Consider the following 23,544-nt stretch of genomic DNA (forward strand, 5'->3'; position numbering starts at 1 on the left):
GCTGGCAGCAAGGAGACCAGTTTGAAGGCTACATGGTGGTTTGGACCAGGACTGTGCTGGTAGAAGTGGGTGGAGTCAGGGTTGCTGATGGGTTGGGTGTGGGGAGAGGAGGAAGAGTCAACAGGACTCCAGGTGTTTGGCCTGAGCAACTGGGTGGATGAGGTTACCATTACTAATGAGGGGAAAATGGTGGGATGAGCAAGTTTGGGGGGAAGATCAGTACTTGAATGTGAGGCTGCAGATGAGTTCTGGGTTGAACTCAGGGTTGAAGATGTCAATTTGGAAGCAGTCAGCACATGGGTGGTATTTAAAGCCAGGAAACTGAACGAGATCATCAGGAAAGTGAGTGTAGATAGAGGAGGAGATTAGGGGTTGGGCCCTGGCACAGACAGTGAGTAGACGATAAGCAGACTGAGAAGGCGGTACCTGTGAGCTGGGAAGAAACCTAGCGTGCACAGTCCTCTGAACCAAGGGAGGGCAATTTTCAAGGAGGTGAAATGAAAGTGATCGAAGGTAATAAGTGGTCAAGTGAGAGGAGGACTGAGAAGAGACTGCTGGGTTTAGCAATGGGAGGTCAGTGGTGTGTCCTCCCCAGGTAGACTTCATTATGTCATTGTGTGACTGGAACAGTGACACTTTTTCCCCTGTTGTGGGCCTCGCTGGTAACCTTAATCCAGGCAGAGTTAATAAAGCTAGTTTTTGAGTCAAGGGCTTTTTATTTTTTTTCTTTTAATGCTGCAATTCATAGTGGTGCTATAACGCAAAATGCTGGAGACACTTTTATTAGCAATTTCTTGCAGCTGAGGCTCACTCCGTGGGGCTTCTACTGGGCAGGGCCAGTCCAATCCTGGTGTATTAAAGAAAGACCATTAGGCCTTTGGAAAATTCAGGCTCGTAAACTTTCTAGATTTAATGTAATTTAAGAAATCAAAACAATTAGATTTCCTTTTGGTGAGACTCTTTAAAATTTACTTGTGAAAGTTTGACTAGGTGTTTTTCTTGTTGATTTTTTTCCCCCTTCAGGATTGAAAGAAATTCTTAAAGCCTATCATTTTTGTTCTCCTTTACAAGAAGAATAAAAAGGCAACCCTCTCTTTATCATTTGCTAAAAAATTGTTGGCACATTTCTGTGTTCAATACCTGATCGTAGATACAATCCTGATCCCTTTTTGGAAGTAATTCTCACCTCTAGCTTTTATAAATCCCTCAAAGAGCTTTATTGTTTGTTTTCCAGGATTAAACTTTATCCTGAATATTATTTTCTACAGAAGAGGCCCTGTGGTCTAGGGGTTAGTGGTGGGGATGATGCACCGAAGCATCAATGTTTTGTTCTCAGGTTTTTATCCCGTAACCCTGTTGTACAAATTTCAGACTGTGTTATTTAAGACAATTTGACATTTTCTTCGAAGCTGATATAAAAAAATGTTTTCGGCTTCCAAGATTTTTAAGGTCTGACATGTATTTGAGAGTTCTTGAAAGTCTCTGAAAAGTTTCTCTATTTTAAAGTGGTTGGAATTTGTACAGTTTAGTACTCATTAAAACTCATCCAGAATGTTTAATTGGGATATTCTACTTTGTAGTCACTGAGCATTGAATTTGGATTCTCCTGAAATGATGATGATTCACTGGCTTCATCTAACAAAGTGCAGCCTTGTAGCTAATTTTTGGACTGCAGAATTACAAAGATTACCCGCTGTTGGGGGCCAGTCTTGTGATCCAACTCGACTGTAAGGGCAGAGACCAGAACTTTTCCCTCTAGCTTCCCCAGCCATGGGCAGGTGGCCCCAATCTGGTCATGTCCGTGGGGTGTCACCCACCTGCAAAGGTGTCAGTTTGGCAGGTTGAGGTGGAAAGTAGATAAGAATTGCTGGCCTTAGTGCCCGCATACAGTTGGTGCCCAACATATGTTTTAATTGACTGACTGATACCCATATCAATGTTCTGTAAGGTGTCTTCTGGAGGACACTGGGCTTTTGAGACACTCCTTGTAAGAAGAGTTCAGGAGCCAGATAAGTTCGAGGAATGCAGCCTCTTATATTTCCTTCTTAGAGATATGCAACACGTGTCAGTCTGCTAAAAGCTCTGAGAAGTTCTGCAGTGAAGAGTCCTGCTTAGTTTTGTTTAAACCAGTGTTCTCCAAACTCGTGTGACCGTGGAATCCTTTTTAAAAATAACTTATTAATACCCTAAGGAGCTGCTATTCTATTGAATATGCTTTAGGAAGTGCTGGTCTGTGTAGTGAAATAATGAGTCTGGGTCTTTCATCTAGTAGTTACATTTCATAAATTCTACAAAATTTTACATTTTATAATTTTTACAAAAAAGGGCTGATGTATCCCAGGGATCAGAGTAAACTGCCGTGTGGTTAGCTAGCACTTTGTGCCTTTGAGAAGCCATGAGGGTGTCTGTGTGTTCACCCTTATACTTTATTTAACCCTGAATTGCAGGGGCCTGTGGCAGAAATACTCTGCTCTGGAGCTATTTGAGCTGTAGCCTGGCTCCATCACAGCTGATGTTGGTCTGTCCCTGTCTGTGCTTCATGATTGCCTAGTGCTGAGACTCACTTTGGCACAGACAGATGGACAGACACCACCCAGTGTCATGGACAGGCTCAGCTGTGGACCAAACATGCCAAAAATAAAACCATGGTGTTCTGTCTAGTCGAAACTGGAACTCCAGTGTTACCGAGTCATTATCCCATTCTTTATTTCCTGACCACTTGTGATCAGATGAGGGTTTGTTTCCCCGATGCCCTTATGGCTAAGATGGAGAAGTGTGGGATGACAGTGTGGTTAAGTGGATTTGTAACTGATGCTGTGGCCGTGCCTGGGGTGGGCTGCTTAATGGATCCATGGCAGCCTTGGGGGAGGGCGCTAGTGGTTTGCCACGGGCTCCGTCCTCAGCCCTATCCTGCTTAATTTTTTAAAATAATTAAGACATGAAGCCCCACAGACTGTATTTTGCTGATGACTTATGTAAAGGAAAAGTAGCATACCTACAATGGATGACAGAATTGAGATGCAAAAATGATATAAAATGCTGGGGGTGGGTATGTGTGATGAGCTGGGATTTAAAATGGATAGAAAGTTTAGAAAGTTAAGAATTTAAGTTTAAGACATAATAGTGTGAGAGTAAGAAATGGGGAATTTATTTTTCTTTAATTGCAACTTGTATTTAAAAAGACTCTGAAGATTGATAAATACCGAACTGAGGTTACTGTTGGTGAGAAAAGGATGTGGACACTGGGAGATGCACAGGAGTTTTAAGCTTATTGGTAATATTTCTTAAGCAGGGTGGTGTATCCATGGGTGTTTGTAATATATACCTATTTGTCTGCCTTAAATATGTAATAAAATAAACAGACTCCAGAAGCTCTGGACCATACGTTCTGTAACCATGAGGATGTATCTTTAAGTGAAGTAGCAAATTAGTATCTGATAAAATCCTTCTGTTCATGGCACTTGACAGTCTATATCTGGGGTATTGTTTAGTCCTGAGTATCACTTTTGAAGAGGGACACCAGAGGTGCATAAATACTAGGGTACATTTCAGAGATAATGGGTAGGGGAGCTAGTCCTATGACAATTAGTTGGAGAAAATGGGTGTGTTTAGACCAGTGAAGAAGTGACTAAGGGGAAATGTGATGGCTGCCTTCAGCCATTTAAGGAGCTGTCAGTATGTTTTTTTTGTTCCTCTTTTCCTATATTACTATCTTTTTTTTTTTTTTAAAGAAGTTTATTTATTTAAGTATGTTGGGTCTTCGTTGCTGCATGCAGGCTTTCTCTAGTTGTGGCGAGCGGGGGCTACTCTTTGTTGTGGTGCACGGGCTTCTCATTGTGGTGGCTTCTCTTGTGGAGCACGGGCTCTAGGTGTGTGGGCTTCAGTAGTTGTGGCTCGTGGGCTCTAGAGCGCAGGCTCAGTAGTTGTGGCACATGGGCTTAGTTGCTCCGTGGCATGTGGGATCTTCCCGGACCAGGCTCAAACCCGTGTTCCCTGCATTGGCAGGTGGATTCTTAACAACACTGTGCCATCAGGGAAGCCCTGTTTGGTTCTTTTAAAAAAAATAAAATATTGTTTCTTTGTCAATATTCTCTACTTTGTGAGACATTGTGCTCATAAGTTTATTTCTTTAGATATGCTTTCCTTTAGTATTTTGAATATATTTATAATGGGGTATCCCACTCCCCAGGTTTTCCTTTTAAGGCTTTCGATTAGCATTCTTTTAGCCCTACTTGGTAGTGCCATGTCAGGCAGCTGCACTGTTAAACAGTTGTCCCTTATTTTTTTCTGACAAATGCCCTGGATATAGGACAGAGTTAGATCTAAGTCAGATTAGATAAAGACAAGCCTCGAGAACAGAGCTTTCTAGCAAGCTGCCAGACAGGCCAAATAGTGACGGTTCTCTGGGGATGGTACTTTTGGAGAGCTATAAACCCATTTGGCCTCTCTGGGAGCTGCTAGACTGCTGGTTTTTTACAGCTGCTATAGTTGGAGGCTGTTGGTTTTCAAGGCTACCATGGAGCTAGAGGATGAGGATGGGATTAATGCAAGTGAAAACAATACAAAGGTTGCTATTCTTACCAAGATTCAGCCATTTTTCTTGAATAGATGCTTCCCAGAACGTTGCAAGCCTTTAGTTAATTTCTAGAGTTCTGAAAAAGTTGATTTTGACAATTTTTGGCAGTATTCTTGTTGGTTTTGTGGAGGAGCAGATTTTCGGAGATCTTCAACTCTGTAGTCCTGGAAGCTAACTCCCTATTGGTATTTCTCAGATGAGGCACCCTTGTGTAATGAGAGTCTGCCGTGCACATGCTGTGTGCTCTCTCTTTGTCTCATGTTCTCTCTTCTTGTCTGAGTATTTGATGTCTTGAAGTGGCCCCAAGGGAGTGTTAAGGAGCACAAGTTACCATGAACCACTGGTCATGACTCTTACTTTCTTAGAAGTGAGGCGCTCAGCCTTTGGGTGGACAGCAAGCAGAATGTGTTGCAGACCCCAGATCATGTTGATCTGCTGGATCAGTTTCTCATTTTGCGAGCAGAGTCCATCTTTTGCAGTCTGCCCAGCTTTGTACATTATCCCATGATGAAGTAAATCCATCCTTCCCCAAAGTTAGGGTTGGAAGACAAAGCACTAATAGCTAGGGTGTGGAGAAAAGGGAACACTGTTGCACTGCTGGTGGGAATGTGAATTGGTATAGCCACTATGGAGAACAGTATGGAGGTTCCTCAAAAAACTACAAATAGAAGTATCATATGACCCAGCAATCCCACTACTGGGCATATACCCTGAGAAAACCATAATTCAAAAAGAGTCATGTACCACAATGTTCATTGCAGCTCTATTTACAATAGCCCAGAGATGGAAACAACCTAAGTGTCCATCATCGGATGAATGGATAAAGAAGATGTGGCACATATATACAATGGAATATTACTCAGCCATAAAAAGAAACGAAATTGAGTTATTTGTAGTGAGGTGGATGGACCTAGAATCTGTCATACAGAGTGAAGTAAGTCAGAAAGAGAAAGACAAATACAGTATGCTAACACATATTGATGGAATCTAAGAAAAAAATGTCATGAAGAACCTAGGGGTAAGACAGGAATAAAGACACAGACCTACTAGAGAATGGACTTGAGGATATGGGGAGGGGGAAGGGTAAGCTGGGACAAAGTGAGAGAGTGGCATGGACATACATCTACTACAAAATGTCAAATAGGTAGCTAGTGGGAAGCAGCCGCATAGCACAGGGATATCAGCTCGGTGCTTTGTGATCACCTAGGGGGGTGGGATAGGGAGGGTGGGAGAGAGGGAGACGCAAGAGGGAAGAGATATGGGAACATATGTATAACTGATACACTGTGTTATAAAGCAGAAACTAACACACCATTGTAAAGCAATTATACTCCAAAAAAGATGTAAAAAAAAAGACATTGGTGGTAAAACAAACAAACAAACACTAATAACTAAAATGGCCATTTCCTCTGGATACTGTTGGGATTTGAAATTCAGTCCAGTCATAATATTAATTTCTCTATATCAGATCTTACCATCCTAGATAATTGCTTGAGTTTTCTGTTAAATAATTCTTTTAATCTACACATTTATAATCTAAGTTTTTGCACATAGTATAAATCTGAATTTCTCGTATGACCAGAAGTTTTGGGTTATGGATATTTTATTACAGCTCTTTACTTCAGAGGTCATTGGTCTGTAGCTCTATAAGATGGAAAGACAAGTGCTTATTGGTGAAAAGTAAAGAGATTCTGTTCTGAAAAGCTGTGTATGATTTTATATCTATTAACGTGTTACAGTGTATATTTTATGCTTTTTATGTATTTGTGTATTTTTTCTCTTTATATTTTATACATATATATATAAAATAATTTAACCAAGTAGTTTAAAATGTGATATTAGATGGTAGTACAACAATTTTGAAATCTTGAAAGATAAAACAGGAAACATTTGCTTGTATTTTTTTTCGCCTCAGAGTGTTTTGTTAATGAGACATTTTATACTGCCATAAACCCAGGGCAGTAATAAAGGTGTTGATTGATTTTTGGATGACAAGGGACTTCTCTAATTGGAGAATTTGACATTTGTGTCACTTCTGCTGTCTTAGGTGAGCAAGACGTGGAAGGTGATTGCGGAAGATGAAGTACTCTGGCACCGGCTGTGCCAGCAGGAAGGGCACCTTCCCGAGAGCAGCATCTCCGATTATTCTTGCTGGAAGCTCATCTTCCAAGAGTGCCGAGCCAAGGAACACATGTTAAGAACCAACTGGAAGGTAGGCAGTGGCCAATATCATTACCTGTAGGGGAATAGCCTGCAAGGACACAGGAATCCAAGCCTGGGATTAAACACCCGAGTCCTTCCAATTTCATCCTGAGATTAACTGCCAAAAACAAGGAGAGGAGGAGGATGGTGAGCGTCCCTTCAGCTGTTGGTGATTTGTTGCCCCTTTTGTTGCCCATGAGAGTATCTGCCCTTGTTTTCAAGCACACTCTTTGGGAGCGTGCTGTTGTCCTCTAGGAGAGGAGGGGCGAGACTGAGGATCCGGTCCCCTCGCCTCTGGTGCTTGGGGTCTTTAGGCTAGTGCTCAATGCAGCCCCTTTTCACTGCCACCGTCTCCCTGGATGGACCAAGAAAGCACCACCTGAATACAAAAGAGGGGCTGAAAATGCTGTCTCCAGTAAATTCTAAGAGGGAGATCATTAAGCATCTCTAAGTACTGTCTTCTCTTCCCTCACATAACCTATTGGCTTGCTTCCACAACATTTATCACTTCAAAATTTCTACAGAAATATTAGATCACAGCTATGAATTTGCACAGAACAGTGTTTCTGTAGAAAATAACTGTCAAGAACAGTGTTACATAAAGCTGTTTAAGGCATGACGAGACAGCAGTGTGGTGCCCGTTTCTTCCCACCTGGGTAGCTGGATATTCAGTTGGAAGGAAGGGACAGAACTGTATTCTTTCCCCTCCTGTAAAGGTCAATCCTAATAGACTTTGAGATTAACAAGCTTTTGCTCATTACTGATAGTGACATATTGCCTATGTGCATGTCTGTCCCAGTCACCTCATAACCTGATTAGTGACCGATACTCTTGATCTGGGCAGCGTCACAGTTCCTAGCAAAGCTAATAAGACGTAGTGTTCCTCTAACTCGGGTTTCTCAACCCCAGCACTAGTGCCATCTGGGACCAATACTTTGCGGTGAGGCCTGTCCTGGGCATTGCAGGATCTTCCGCAGCATGTCCAGCCTCTCCCCAGTATATGCCAGAAGCATTCTCTTCCTCCCCTCAGCTCTGACAACCAAAAAGTCTTCAGACCAGTCCGATGTCCCCTGAGGGCAAAATCAGCCCTGGGTGAGAACCATCCTTCTAAAGAGGATTAGCATAGCCATCCTCGGCCATGAAGACCCCCCACTAAGTACAGATCCCTCTGGGCCCGCTCTGTGTGTCCACTCCAGGTAATAAACTCGCGTGAGGGCCCCCCTCGCCCTCTTGCCCATTTGCTTGGTTATGTCTGTGTGAAGGACATAAGTGAGAGCAGGCGTTGGGTTTGCCAAAGCTGCTTAGACAGGCTGGGGGCCGGAAAGCAGAGGGTCTGACCCTGGCAGGAGGAGGCATAATTTAAGGAAAGCTTGAGAGTGAGGCGTTTACTAGGGCCTTTCTGTCTGGGAAGGAGGGATACTTTTGAGATTCGTGAGCATGAGAGCTGGAGATATTCCATGTACCCTGGCTTGAATTCATAAATGTCAGATTCTAAGAGAGAAAGCAGCAGCTGAGTTCTTTGTTTCCTCTTTGGTATTAGAAAGCTAGGGAGGGAAGCAGGTACCCCCTCCTCATCCAGGCTGGAGGGGGCCGAAGTGAAGGGGTTTAAAGACCCGCCGCATAGCATCTGGCACTTAATGCCAGTATACAGATTACGTACAATCCAACTGAATGTCTGTTCTGTTGTTCTTCTCCAACAAACCCAAAGCCATGTGTTTGTTAAGTGCTCAATAAGAGGTCGTTGCTTGAATGACCTGGAGTCAAACTGCAGGGAGACTGGAGGGAGGCTTCTCTGTGGAGTGTCTCGGGCCCATTTCCTGCACTGTTACACCTGTGAGGACTACAGAAGTAAAATGTCAAATGATGACTCTTGCATTAACTGTAGTGATGGGATTCTTGTGATTCTAGAAAGGAATTCTTATGAAAACATGAAAGGTAGTGCAGAGCAAGATGCTTTCCCTTTGTGTGCCTCTGATTTCTCATCTCTAGTGTGGAGCTGAGAGTAGCTGCGCTCTTTGCGCCGTCGTGAGGATGACTGTCTAATGATATATCTAACACTCCTCCCACAGCGCGTGGCCTGTGTCTGCTGCTCAGTTAGCATCGGCCTTGGCACGCAGATGCTGTGGTTTGGTGCTATTCATGGTCAACCTCAGGATGGGTTGGGAAGGTGATTTGGTTTGGCATCTCCTAGGTTGGTGTTGGAGGAAGCTGAGAAGGGACCCCAGGGTTCTCAGTACTTCCACACAGGGGATGACCTGTGAATGCAGGAACTTACCTGGACCTGCAGGAACTTAACTGGACCTGCAGTTCAGAGCCAGCATGCAAATGATGTTCCTTTCCCTGGTGTTTGCATACACTCATTTCACTGTAGCATTCTAGGATCTCTCTAATCCAGAATACCAGTGTGGGGTTGGAGCCCTTGATGGGGAGGAAGCCACGTGATGAAACTTAGTGGAGGACGTGAGCACACAGGCCCTCTCCTTTTCTTTCAATAGCTTGTCCCTCAAAAGAGCTTTGCTGTTCTTGTCATTTTGGCTGTGGCTCTCGAACAGATGATTCTCAAGTCCTTCCATCCCCATGTCTCCACTAGCAGGACAGCCCCACTTGGATGTGTCCAGTTGTGTCCCTCAGCCTTGGACTTGGTCCTCGAGTTCAGTGAGATCACCATGTAGGTCGTCTTGCACAGTGCCTGGAGTACAGCTGCTTAATAAACGTTGGTTTTAATGGAACGGATGTCATCATCTGTCTCCTAATAATATAAATAGTAACTACCATTTATTGAAAACCTGCTGTGTGCTAAGAACTGTGCTTGCCACTTACACACACTATTTCTAATCCTTGTGCTGGTACAGCAAAGTTGAAATTATGGATGGCTTGGTATTTTTTTTTAATTGAAGTATATAGTTGACTTGCAATATTGTTTCAGGTGTACAGCAAAGCAATTCCGTTATGTGTATATAGTTTTTGATGGCTTGGTATTCTTGAATACCTTTTATTCACGCTTGCTTTTTGGCTTAACTGTCCTGCCCTGCCCTTCCCAACATCCCACATGTAAATACTTTCTATTCTTCAAGATTCCCTTTATTTTAAAAATAATTATTTTATTTATACATATTTTGAATCAGTAAATAAACAATCGTGATGTGGTACATCAAAAGTCATAAAAGAGCATATACTGGAAAATACATCTCTTTCTCACCTCTCTCCACCTACCACCTAGTTCCCTCCTCAGGAGCAGCTGTGTTATGGGTTTTAGGGTTTCCTTTAAATACCCTTTCCATGAACCTCTGACCTCTCAGTCAGAAACAATGTCTTTTCTTTTCCCTATCCTGATTTTTATCTTGTTGTATATACTTTTTCATTTTATTCTGAGAGCATTTATAAGGGGTGTTAACAGGTAAAATACCATTAACTACTTTCTCTCATCTGAACTGGACTTTTTAAATACACTTTATACATTTCTTCACTAGCAGCCCACTGCGGAGTGGAGTGGTTAACATCCTGTAATCCCCTCAAGGACAGGGCCCTCGTCTCGTGCATCCCGTGCCCAGTTCATTCAGTGTGTTTGTAACTCATAAATACATAGCTTAACATATTAGTTGTCTCTGTCCTTTCGAATGTCTTGATAACTATGGACGCAGTCCATGCCGTAAAAAAACTGACATGAATGTAGTTGAGAGCGAAATGCTTTGTCTCCTGGCTATCCAGAGAGTAGTATAAACTGCACCCCCTTTTCTTATGCAGAATCGCAAAGGCGCCGTGAGTGAGCTGGAACACATTCCTGACGCGGTTTTATGTGATGTGCATTCTCACGATGGTGTTGTCATTGCTGGGTAAGCGAAAACAGTTTTTCAGTTAATATTCTTCATCCTAAGGTCTTTCACTTTTCATGGACCACCCTCTGCATCCCAGCCACCTTATTCTCCTTTGGGAGTGCGTGCCTTCCCACTTATAGCCCTCGTGGAGATGGGCCGTCTCCATGACTCTGTATCCTCCAGTAGTTGAGAGCTCTGAAGCTAGTGGTGTGGAGCGCCTCTGTAATCCATTTGTGTCCATGCATCTTTTGAGCTTTTAAATCATTCTTATGGCATGTTCTGTTAGATTTTCATTAAGGCAAACAGTTTGTATTTTATGAAGACATAAAAAAGTCAAGCAATAATAATAAGTGTTGGCAGAAACAGGTGCTATTCTTTTTTGCTTTTTTTTTTTTTGCGGTATGCGGGCCTCTCACTGCTGTGGCCTCTCCCGTTGTGGAACACAGGTTCCGGAAGCGCAGGCTCAACGGCCATGGCTCACAGGCCCAGCTGCCCCGCGGCATGTGGGATCTTCCCAGACCAGGGCACGAACCCATGTCCCCTGCATCGGCAGGCGGACTCTCAACCACTGCGCCACCAGGGAAGCCCCAGGTGCTATTCTTGATCTCTTGTTCTGAAGCCTTTATTATGAGGAAGGGCTGTGGCCACAGGTAATCTTCCTTCCCCACCACACCGTTCGTATTTGCAGTTAACTTGTCCTGAAATAAGCTTTTTGTTTGTCTCCATTGCCGAGAAATTTAATTCTAACTTCTGTGAATTCCTTTCGCTTCTGTTCCAAAAACCACTTTCATGAATTCTTCATATTTTATTAGAGAGATGTTTTTATGTGTTTCTTTAATGTATAATAAGAAGATAACTTTCTTCTTGGATTAACAAGATGTCTTGAACTAGAGTCTCACATTGTGTACTTAATGCCATAGAGACCAGGATACTTAAACTTCTGAGTCTGGATTGACTTCGCAGTGAGACACCCAAAAGAGCTTTCTACCTGGAGGAGCAAACAAAAACAAACCTTGGACTTAACAGCTTAGTAGTAGGAGAGCCTTTTTCTTTAAAGAAAACTCTTTCCTTCAGAAGCATTCCTTAACTGAAATTTCCAAGAGTCAGATTATTTTAATATTTTGTGGTCCGTAGTACCTATGTAAAAGTATTTTGCTTCAAACAAGATAAGCCTTAGGAGGAACACTTTCCATTACCTTGTGTTTTACTGGCCATGATTTCGAGGCCAGTAAATACCCTTCTTGGGAGTGCTATAGAACTATTACTTTTAGAAAAACTAATGGACCAGAAATCTAGAATTTTATCCCTTCAGTTATCAGTGTGGCTCTAGGCTTCTGCCCCTCATTGCTCAAGTATGGGCCTGAGAGCTCATGCTAGGTAAGATCCTTTTCACCTGCTAATTCTGAGATTCCTCAATAACTCCCAAAGGGACTGGGATCATTCTAGCTTAGAGAAGTCTCCTGGTGTGTCAGGGGCCTTTGAGGACAGACTATTGAGATTGAACTGAAAGAGTCATAAAAGGAATTAGAAATGAGACGATTCTTGAAAGCCAATTATGAATTTCTTATCTGGACACTAGTCCAGATGCCAGTCCTTCTTTTCCTGCCTCTCCGTTCCCTCGAGGCCTGCTCAACATTACAGATTATGCCAGCACAAAGCAAAGCGATGGCAGAGTTTAGTGGATCGATAAGATGAAACTTGATCTGTGGGTCAGAGAGGCTCCTCATGGCCCCTCTTTCTAAGCGAACCTTACGTTTATGGCCTAGCATCAGATACTTCAATCTTGCTTGTATATAGAGCATTTTGTGTTTATCATTAAAATTTTATCTGGTGGTTACGATGCTTGTTTTCTGGGTCAGATCTTGAATCCCTTTTCATTTGAGACAGCGGTGTTTGTGGTTACCTCATTCCCAATCAATGTTGTATTCACCAGGCTTTCTGCAGTTATGTATCTCCAAGGAGCTTCTTAAAGAGACAGTGGCCATCTCACCATTTCCTTCTCTTTTACTTCTCTTGCATTTCTCCTATTTTTCTTCTTCCCTTCCTTCTTCTCTATTTTTTGACACAAGTAGAATCTGTTCAGACGCTTAGTTTTTTTATATCTGCAGCTAACCGATGTGACATTTTTGCATTTAAACCTGTAAAATGTATTTTATATAATTGATGAAGATTATGTTGCAGAATCTTGCCCCAGCTTCTTCCCAGCTTTTCAGTCCTTTTGTGTAAATGTTCCTGGATTGGAACTGCATTGCTTAGGCTTAGACTAATTTGTGTCACACTTAAGCTTAGAGCGAACCCAGTCTCGGCTCTGCCTTACTCTTCTTTGCGCGCAGAACCAGGGCACCCTTCAGATGCGCATTCACTCGGAAACGCGGAGACACTCGAGTCCCTGTCCAGTGAAAGGACCGGGATGCCTCTTACCTGAGGCTTGTTTTTCCAGCAGAGGAAACAGACGTTATTCTCAAAGCTTTTGATCTTTCACTCTTGTCCATGAGTGTTTGCTTCCTTTCCTGTCTCATGGGTGATAGTTTTCCAGTTACCTTTTCCTGATGTTTGGAGCCTTTGAAATTTGTTTCCAACCTCCCTTTTTCCTCATTACTCTTCCCAGGGCACCTTTGGTTCCCTCCCCCCGCCCTGCCACACTGTCCTAGTCACCTCTGACCATGTCTTTTTTTTAACTTGAGATGCTGTTTCCGTACCATAAAATCCACCCTTTTAAATTGTGTAAGTCAGTGATTTTTAGTATATTCACAAAGTTGTGTAACTGCCCACCATTATCTAATTCTAGAACGTTTACATTACCCCCGAAAGAAACCCAGTCCCCGTTTTTTCGCGCCCAGCTCAAGCCTTGCCTCCTCCCACAGGTTCCATGGGGTGCTAGCCTATTAGCGCCCCACTGCCGCTCTGCCCCAGCGTCTACCCTCCTCACACCTCCGGAGGGGTGATTATCTGCAGCTTATAGGGCAGCTAATCACGCGGCCTTGAGGCTTCGCCTAAGCATTTTTGTCTTAACCTTACAGCCATGTATTTTTTTTCAGTTAATTTGTAAGCGTCTTTTAAAACTAGAGGTGATATATAATATTTCATTAAATGCTCTGTAGTACTAATACATTTTTTTAGTCTGAAAAAAAGCATTAACATTTGATAGACTCCCTTCCCCCCACCTGTATACTCCATGTTACGTGGGAAGCTGGAGGAATTCCTAATTTCTTTTGTCTGTTCTCCGATTTCTTAGTTTTTTTCAACTTAGAGTCATACAGCTTGAAACCCGGAAGGAACTTAGAGATTCTCTTCCGAAACGCTCGTTCCGGGTGAGGCAGCTGAGGCTCGGCAAGGTCCGGGGAGTGAGGCTGGCACCCGTGCCCTGCCGGCCCCGCTGTGCTTCTGCGGGGGGCGTGTGGAGAGCCGGGCCCCAGCGCTGCCTTCTGCAGCCCTCGCTCGCTACTCTGATGGCTTGGCTATTATAGCGTCACTTTGGTTTCTTTCATGGCATGTGTGGGCCTTTCCTTTCTGTTAAAAATGAAAACAGTAGTAAAACCACATTGTCTTTGCAAAACTATTAGAAAGTGGAGACGAGAAATCCACCTAAACCCCAGCATGCTGCCACAATTCCCGTTGTGGCTTTTGGTGTGTACCGTTTAGTTTTCTGCCTGTTTTTTAATATTTTAATTACTGGATTTAGGTGGATGGATTTTTATTTTTTCCAGATTAAGAAATTATTTTAGGGACTTCCCTGGCAGTCCAGTGGTTAAGACTCTGCACTTCCACTGCAGGGGGCACGGGTTCAATCCATGGGTGGGGAACTAGGATCCTGAATGCCGTGTGGCACAGCCAAAAAATTTTAAAAAAGAAATTATTTTAAAATGCCTTCATAATCCTCAACTTCTTTCCCATATAACTTTTGCCTTGAAGTCTCTAAACCATCCCTCAAACCCGGTCTCCTGAGTGCACCTTCCTTTTTTTCGGTCAGTGCCATAAATAAAGATAAAGATCAAGAGTTTTATCTTGTTGACTGTACCGTTTTCAAATGGTGGGGGCCATGTATAAAGCATGTTTGTAACCTCAGAGCCTAACACCAGTCCCAGCACCGAGGAAACTTTGGGGAAGGTATGTATAGAAGGAAAACTTGCACTTCTGAGACCCTGCACTCTCTGAGCCTCCTTACGGCATCTTTGACTTACCAAGCTCTTAACTCTGGCCCTTCCTCGTGCCTCTCTGTGGTGTCATGTGGCCACCTAGCAGTGATATGCACCACCCCAGAAAATATCAGAAGCAGTGGTTTTCTTTGCTGGTCAGGTAAGTGGAAGTTCCTTCAACGGTGACTAAGTATGTAATTCAAATACAACCTTTACTTTGATTTTTTCTGGCTAAAATTTCCCATTTCTTTAACCTGAGAATAATTTGTGCTGAGAAGCCACCAATCTCTGCGATAAGCCACCTGTCTCTTTCTCTCAGAGCTCAGCCTCTGGCTGTGTTTTCTTTGTGATCTGGTAGCGTTCCTGAAATGCGGTGGTGAGGTTTAGCGTGTGTCTTCCTTGGATTTAGAAGAAGAGATGTTATCTAGAAAGTTGGTTGATAATAAGTGATTAGGAAGCATGGTGTTTGTTTCTTTGTTTTTGTTTGTGGTGAGAACTCCGAGAATTTTAGAATGTCTCTCAAATTATACGTTTATCATTGAGGGAAAAGACTAGAAGGGACGAGACTATGACGGCATCCCAGTCCTGTTTTGTGAGGCCTAGACCGTCCTCTTTCTCCACAGTTGCACTCTGGGAGTTAAGGGTGTTGAAAACAGATGACATCATGAGTTCAGAAGGGTCACATTATAACCTGAGATGTAGGTCTAAGTATAATTTGCCAGGAATATATTCGCTTTACTGCCATCTAGTGAAGGAGAGCATCTCGGGTAAAACTTGCCGGAGAAAGTCAAGCGGGGGGCTCACCGGGAGCCTTGTGCCAGCTCTGCTAACCATTAAGCTATTAGCTCACGAGAAGCTTTTATCAGACGCCCAGGAGTATGGTGGTGTTTTGCAGTGACGTCCCTCCTCACTGTCACTTAAGATTCATAAGTCTGAAGCGCTTCAGTTTGCGTAAGAAAGCATACTATTCACATTAGAGGACCATTTCCCGCCCCCCCCCTTTTGGTTTTAAAAAACATCAAGCCCCCTCTTTGTGTCAAGGTTTTTCTCAGCACTCCTAAATGCCTCTTCTTCCGTTTTCTGCTGTGGTGATCTGCCTTTTTAGGGTGCAACTCCTGCCTTGACTGGAAGGAACAGTGACTGTGTATCCATGTTTCTTCTCTGTCAAGTGTGGTTGGAGGGAAAACTGGATCGTCTGATGTCACCAAGTGCTAGGTGTCTTCTTTCCCTGAAAAGTACTCAGTTGTCCTGTTTGGTCTCCTGCACTTCCTCCATCTCCATTCCCTCTGAGGCAAGTGACACCAAGCAAAACCACACACACGTCTCTAGCAGCCAAGTGACCTCTGGCTGTCGTTCTGGCTTTTATCCTTCCTAGAGCTCTGTCTGTCACAACCTGGACAGAGTCGAGAGGGTTGCCAGTCTTATGCAGACATGAAGCAACATTTTGAGCTTCCAGTTTATATATGTAAAATTTGGTGTCTGAATCTCTGGTTGGTTCACTTTGCCTATTGACACTTTATTGGAATGTTATCATTGTTTATAATTAAGAACTGTTGGAAAATAATAGTTCAGACATAGGCATGTGTCTAAGGTAACTTGAAATAGCTTGCTTTTAGCCATTTTTTCTCCACTTTTCCCAGTAATTAAAAATGTACCTTTGTATTGACCATGTACCATGCCAAAATATGGCTTTGATCTGAAATAGTGTGTATTTGCCCTGAATTTTACAACACTTGCTATTCAGGAGCTGAGGACCTCAAGGATGGTGTTTGTAATACTCTAGCTTCATGTGAATGTATAAAAATGGATAATACATAGGATTAGTTTGAGGCTCTTGAGATGATAACAGATGCTTTGTAAATACAGATTGGTGATAAAAATTGCATTAGATAAATGTCACCCCATATTTATACTTACTAAGGACTTGCTTTCTGTCTTTCTCCTTTTTAAAAAACTGTTTCTCTTGGCAGTTCCTTTCAACCTTGCATTATATAGACTTTGTGCTGCTGCTTATTATGACATTGGATTGTTTCCCATAAGGAATTCGATCATTACCCATTAGGGACCTCTTTTTATAAATACTTTTATTTATTTTCTGCTGTGAGGTATACATGCTTTTCTGGTAAGTAAGTCTGAGGTAAGATATTGATAAGAGACCAGAGGAGAGCTTTACATTTATTATACCCTTAATGAAGGAGCTCCAGAATATCCTTAGTAAATACTGGTGAACTCATGACTGCATTTATCCATCTCTGGTTCTCCAAGGAATAATGGGAAGGGCCACAGCTACAGTAGCTCTGCATAATCATCATTGGCTCTGACTCTATTGATTGTGATTAACCAAGATGTATGGAAAACAGTTTTAAGTGTGTAGTGCATGGATCTCGTAAGGTCCATTAAGATGTTCATTATTTTTCAATTGATGCATCTTAAGCTGCACTTGATGTTTGTAGTAGTGCATTTCCACAGAAAGACTGCACCGTGGGATTGAGTTCATTTTGTTAATTGCATAATACAACACAGTCATGTTTCATAGAAAACAGTAAATACTCTTGCTTTCATTGATTTGTAATCTTTGGTATTACTAAAGAAAGTATGGAGTATGTGTGACTAGCTCCTAAAACCTCTGCATGTTAAGGGCATAGTGAACATTTCTTGAAATGTGGGCACTGCACTCGTAGGGGCCTCTGCCTAATTGCTTTGTAGGCTTTAAACCACTTCCATCTTCTGAGTTTAAGTCAGAATCGTTCATTCAGTATGTACTAAGCACAGATGAATACTGCAGACACATTCCTTGCTGACGGGAGGGGTACACATCTCTTGCTTTCCTTGCTGAGGGGAGGGGTACACATCCCTTGCTCATAGGCCAAAGGGATACAGTTACAGGTGGTTACAGGACAGTGTGAGAGAGGTTAGGGTAGGGGAAGAGCGGGCACTCTAACACACTGGGGAGAGGCACCTAGTGTAGGCTCCAAGTCAGGCAGGGTTTCTCCTGAGAAGTGACTTCTGAGTTGAGTCTGGAAGGGATGACTAGGAGTTGGCCAGGCAGAGTTTTTATTTATTTATTTGGCTGCACCAGGTCTTAGTTGCGGCACGCAGGCTCCTTTAGTTGTGGCATTCGGCACCTGGTTCCCCGACCAGGGATCGAACCCGGGCCCCCTGCGTTGGGAGCGTGGAGTCTTAGCCACTGGGCCACCAGGGAAGTCCCCAGGCAGAGTTTTGTATGGAGTAAGGACGCAAGTAACTTGCATATATTCCATGGCTCCTCACTCCCAAACCAACGGTGGGCATGAAAAATCCGTTACAGCATTTATTTTTCTGGTGAGTTGGATGGAATACAGCTTCAGAATCCTTCTCAACACAGGGCTGTAGGCAGCCACTACTGATTTATTGGATTTGACACACAAATGAAACCATTTGCTGTTCCTGGCCTGAGGCCTCATGACAAGGCTCCTTTTGGCTGCTGTGAGTACTTGATCAGAATAGACTTGTGACTTTGGGGGTGGCTCTGTGACTATGGTCCTGTAGAGGGTGAAGTTTTACCAGCCATCCCACATGTGCTCCCACATCACCTGTAAAGCATGTGTAGGCGGCACCTTTGCATCTGCCCCTTGCCAGCATACTGAGCTTTTTTGTTGTTGCACGCCCCTTGCCAGCATACTGAGCTTTTTTGTTGTTGGCTTCTTGCCTTCCAGTTGAGCTGTAGTGGTAGAATTGATGAGTTAGGGTCAGGGGCTATGTCCGGCAAGCCTGAGTCACAGTATTGAAAACAGTAAATTCCTTATATTGCACTTAAATGGGGATGGTTCTTAAAAGCCGTATGTGTTTACAGACACTCATCGGAGGAGGCAGAGTGACTTGTTGGCTAGAGCAGCAGTTAGAGAAAAGCCTGGGGACCCGGTTTGACCCCAGCTGTGCCATTAAAATGTTTCTTGTGACCTTGGGTAAGTCACTTAACCTGACTACCAGATTCTTAAAACAGTGCCCCAGGTTGTTGTGAAGAGCCTTGAAAAAAATTTTTTTAGCAAATCACTGGCAGCTGGAAGCAAAATGGAACCATCCCCCCACAGCTCCCACCTGCTTGGCTCCTTAGAGGAGGAGAAAGGTTCAAGGTTGTTTGCAGCTGTACAGCACTTCTTCCATTTTCTTCAGGTCTCCTAGTCCAAATAAGCAGTCTGCTTATTGGAAATGTACTAGTTAATGAAAGCTCTTCCATGGTAAATCATTTTAAATTGGCAGTTGCTCTGGTGTGCCGAGCTTGAAAGAGGCTCTATTCCCATTCTTTCAACAAAAAATCAGCTGTGGTCTCTGACCTATTTATTTGGAGGTAAACTCAACGTTGCCAAGCATAAAAAAGGACTGGGAAAAGCATACAGCTTCACTGGTCCGTGCCGTGGGCCGGGACGTCCTTACTCGTTTGGAAAAGGCTTCTTTCTTCCTTAGTTTTTCTTTAGCGTTCTTACATCAGCTAATATATTAGTCGCAGTTGTACTTTGCACAGACACTAATTAGAGAGCCATCAACATTGGGGTCCAAAGGCTTACTGACAATGCAACTGTCATAGTGGTGTCTTAATTGGTTGAGTGTAATTGTCATTAGGCAGCCATAAAGACATCTGGAGCTCTGGAGAAGAATCAGCCCTTTTCCCTACCTCCCTTCCCTATCTGTTCTTGCTTCTCCTGGCCAACGTTATTAAGCGCTTTTAGATCACATTTAGAGTTTGGTCCAGGTCCCTCTACCCCAACCAGTGTTTTACCCTCATGAAAATGTCTGTTTCTTTAGCACGAGTTCATTAACACAGTCTGAGCACCACTGCTGTGGTTGCTTTCATGTGTTAGATTTTAGAGCCTATTGCTGAGTCATCGTGTAGTACCTGCTGAAATGGGATATTTATTCTCTTTTCCCATCATAAAGGAGACACCGAGTCTTTTATATTTGCCTTGTGAGTTGCTTTGCAGCATTTATGCTATTATCATGCTTTTTGGCCATGAAGAATGGAGTTGATTTAAACGGATATATATGGAAAATTTCATGTTTACCAAAATAATTTACTTATTCCGTGTTTTATAGAGAGGTTTTAATCAGTTTGGAAGTAAATGCAAGAAGTCTGACGCATCTCGATGCACGCATTCCGGGTGTTTCACTGATCATTAGCACTAGAAGGTGGGCAGCAGAAAGAAAAGGAGATGCCACTCAAAGCAGCTGGGGACCCCCTTCTTTCAGCTGTGTGTAAGGCACTGTGATGGAGGCTGTGGCATTGAGGTAGGGCGTTCACGAGGACTTCACGGTCAGGGTGAGGAGACGTGGGATGTAGCAGTGAACGCCATTTCTTCAGGTCCAAGGGCGCAGTAGTTGAGTCAGAGAGGCTTCATGGAGGAGGAGGGCCTGGGCTAGGCCTTGAGACGTTGGTGGGCTTGAGTGAGGTAGGTTGTTCTCAATCTTGGTGGCACGTTGGGAAACACTGTTGTCTGGTTCCACCCCCAGAGAGTCAGATTTCATTGATCTGGTGTGCCCTTGGGTATTGGGAGTTTTAAAAGCATCCCAGGTGACTCTAATGTGTAGCCAAGGTTGACCCACCCAGCTGGTTCATGGGGAGGGAAGGGGCTCCAGAAAGGTGGAGCCAAGGTGCAGAGACACCTATGGTGTGGAAGCCAGTGAACGGCAGGCCTGGCTAGAGGCCAGCTCATGCTAAGGAAGAGGAGAAAGTGAGGCTGGAAGAGGGGTGGAGGCCAGTTTGTGGAGAGTTCTCAGTGCCTGGCCGGTAGTTAAAGCTTCATTCAGTGTGGTGTTGAGGCCTCAGGATTTACAGAGGGCTTCCTAGGTGTCAAGTACTATCGTAGTTCTACTGTTCTGGTCACTGGATCAACATCAGTGAGCAAGACCCAACCCCTGACCTTAGAAGCTTGTGGGTTCGTAGGGGAGACGAACAGTCAGATGACTACACACGTACTCACACAGTTGCCACTCGAGGAAAGTCTAGGCCGCTGCCATCGTAGATGATAAGGCTCGGGGTCTAGTGTGGAGGGCGAGGGAGAGAGGGAGAGAGATCCGCGTAGTCAGGTATTTTTGAGGGCTTGGCTGGTGCGGGGCTGGCTGCAGGTGGGCGAGGCTCAGGAGTGAGGAGGCTGCCGTGGGCCGGGAGCTGATGCGGGAGCGGGACCTGGTGGCAGACGGGGAACGAGAAGGGCAGGAAGGGCGTGCTGACCGCATGTATAGCAGTGTGGGTGGCCGGGGAAGGAGGTATGGAGGAGCCCCTCGGTTTTGTACCAGTGACCTGGGATGGATGCTGTCACCGACAGAATCAGGAACTTGCAACAGGCCAGTCTGGTTGTGGGCTGAGGCTTTTTGAGGAGAGCACGTGTTTAATTCTAGGTGGGTGGAATTGCAGTGGGAAGGGGACAGCCGCATGGAAGAAGAGGCTGGTCAGGAGCCTTCTCGATGTTAAAAGATGCTCCTCTCTGGGTGACCTCTGCCCTCCGTCTCTCCTCTTCCCCAAAAGAGAGAGACACGTTGTATTTCATAGCTCACGGTTGTGTGGTTCAGCAGTTTTTCAAGTTTTGGTTTGGTTGTTGTTGCTTTACCTTGGAACTCCTTGTGTAAAGGGAGCTTGCGGATGGTGGCGCTCAGGCCACCCAAATCCTGTCCTCTGTATCCACTAAGGGGGCACCTCAGAGGACCACGTGAAGACGGCTGGTGTGGTCCCATATGCAGGCCATAAGAAACAGAGTGACCAAGACTGATGGAAAGTACATACGTTTTCCTGGTTTGTGTACTTCTTTCTCTCAAAGTTCCTGAGTCCTCTGATCTCCTGAGTTCCCTCTGTCTTTCACTTACCTTCTCCGTATTTCTGAAAGATGTTGCCATCCTTCTTACCCTTCTTTTCTGAATTGGCCGGCTCCTTTCACATAGAATTTAATCTTAAGAATCTAATAATCATACACAGCCTAGAAATTCAACCATGTTATCTCTGTTGAGTGTCTCTGTTGCTAAGCATGTGGCCTTATTGCAGGGAATGCTCGAGTCATTTTCAGGGTGTCAGGGTGAGCCTGGTAGCTTTGGTGCAGTGCAGTGTGTGTTCCTATGGAGGTTTCCTCATTGAAGGTGATATGGAGCTCTGCCTGGAGGGTCTGGGAGCCAGCGGCCGTGGCGATATCAATAGCCGCCTTTGCTTTTACACCTGGCATTGCCAGGTGTAATGACACTCATGGAGTGAGCGTTTCTGTTTACTGGAGGATCAGTGGTCAAACAGAGGCCCATCAGTCCAGTTTTAGAAAGCACGTCTCTCCTATTTGCCTCTTTACACTATGCATACACTCTCCAGTCACTGTCCTACAGGGAGAGAGTCCAGTGCTCCAACCTAGAGAATGTGTGTGACAGAATGGCCTTTGAATTCAATGTATGTATTTGCTGTCAACTAATAATTTGAGGGAAACACTGCTACATTTAGTAAATGAAGCATTCCTGAATCAGAATGTTCCCAGTTTCTTTATTAAGAAACCTCTCATGAGAAATTAATCTATAACCACTTCATAGATGCATCATGTCATAGACTTAAGTAATTAAATAAATCTTGGAGTTATCTTGTTCAATTCTACACTTGTAATGTGAGATCAAAGAAGGAACTATGGCTTGGCCTCAGGAAGACTGAACACCTTTACAGTTGTCTGCCTGTCTCTGTGTTTGTGTGGGTTCATCATGAGACTCTTACCCCGTTTCTTTTTTTTTTAATCTTTATTGGAGTATAATTGCTTCACAATGCTATGTTAGTTTCTGTTGTACAACAGAGTGAATCAGCCATATGCATACATATATCCCCATATCCCCTCCCTCTTGAGCCTCCCTCTAGGTCGTCACAAAGCACCGAGCTGATCTCCCTGTACTCAGCCATCAGAAGAAAGAAAATCGAGTTATTTGTAGTGAGGTGGATGGACCTAGAGTCTGTCATGCAGAGTGAAATAAGAGAAAGAGAAAAACAAATACCGTACGCTAACGCATATATATGAAATCTAAAAAAAAAAAAAAAAATGGTACTGATGAACCCAGTGGCAGGGCGGGAATAAAGACGTAGACATACAGAATGGACTTGAGGACACGGGGCCGGAGGGGAGAGGTCGAAGCTGGGGTGAAGTGAGAGGAGCATCGATATACATACATTACCCCGTTTCTAACGTGCTTTCCCACCGTTGCTTTACATGTTGAATCAAACCCCCTGTAGCAGATGTGAAGAACTTAGCGTAGACACCTCAGTGGCAGCCAGCGCACCACCTCATCATCTGGCCGTTCCATTATCTTTGGGGCCTGGTGTCTGCGCAGGTTCCGGCCCTGCCTTGACGTTGATGGAGTGAGGCATTTGCTGCAGTGGCAGGTGTAATCGGAGAGAGTGAGCGCTCCTGTCCTCTAAGCGGGCGAAACCGGGGTGTGTCATACATGTTGGCAAGAGCTTTTCATGAGAAGGCAGCACTGTCTGGCTGCTAAAGGCAAGATTTAATTGTTTCAGCAAATCAATTAGTCTTTAGGGACTTTAATCAGTCAAATCTGATGCATGGATGAAGTACTAGAAAGCTTGTGCCTGTAAGACCATTAGTCCTTAGCAGTTCCCTCTCTGTCTTTCGCGTGTGTGCGTCTGTGTATAAATAGCGTGGCTTCTACACATTTCTGCTAGTGATCCCTTTACTGGGAGGACTTAAGGTAACAGACTGGTTATAATAGTCAAAAAGGAAAAACAAGGAGATCTTGCTACCCAATTTTTTATTACAGTATTCTCACTTGAAATTGTCCCCATTGTGCTACGAGAACAGGAAACGTGCTCTTGGCC

The 23,544-nt window shown here is 44.0% G+C and overlaps 1 protein-coding gene across 1 annotated transcript in view; it reads left to right on the plus strand.

Annotated features, from left to right (window-relative positions):
* Window positions 1-23,544, plus strand: part of FBXW8 (F-box and WD repeat domain containing 8) — a 114,276-nt gene that overhangs the window by 21,005 nt on the left and 69,727 nt on the right. The window contains exons 3-4 of the mRNA XM_060121993.1: window positions 6,624-6,788; window positions 10,523-10,611. Of these exons, the coding sequence (XP_059977976.1) occupies window positions 6,624-6,788; window positions 10,523-10,611 (254 nt within the window). The remainder of the gene's footprint in view (window positions 1-6,623; window positions 6,789-10,522; window positions 10,612-23,544) is intronic.

The sequence above is a fragment of the Lagenorhynchus albirostris genome, chromosome 14 (genome assembly GCF_949774975.1).
Source record: "Lagenorhynchus albirostris chromosome 14, mLagAlb1.1, whole genome shotgun sequence".
NCBI lineage: Eukaryota > Metazoa > Chordata > Mammalia > Artiodactyla > Delphinidae > Lagenorhynchus > Lagenorhynchus albirostris.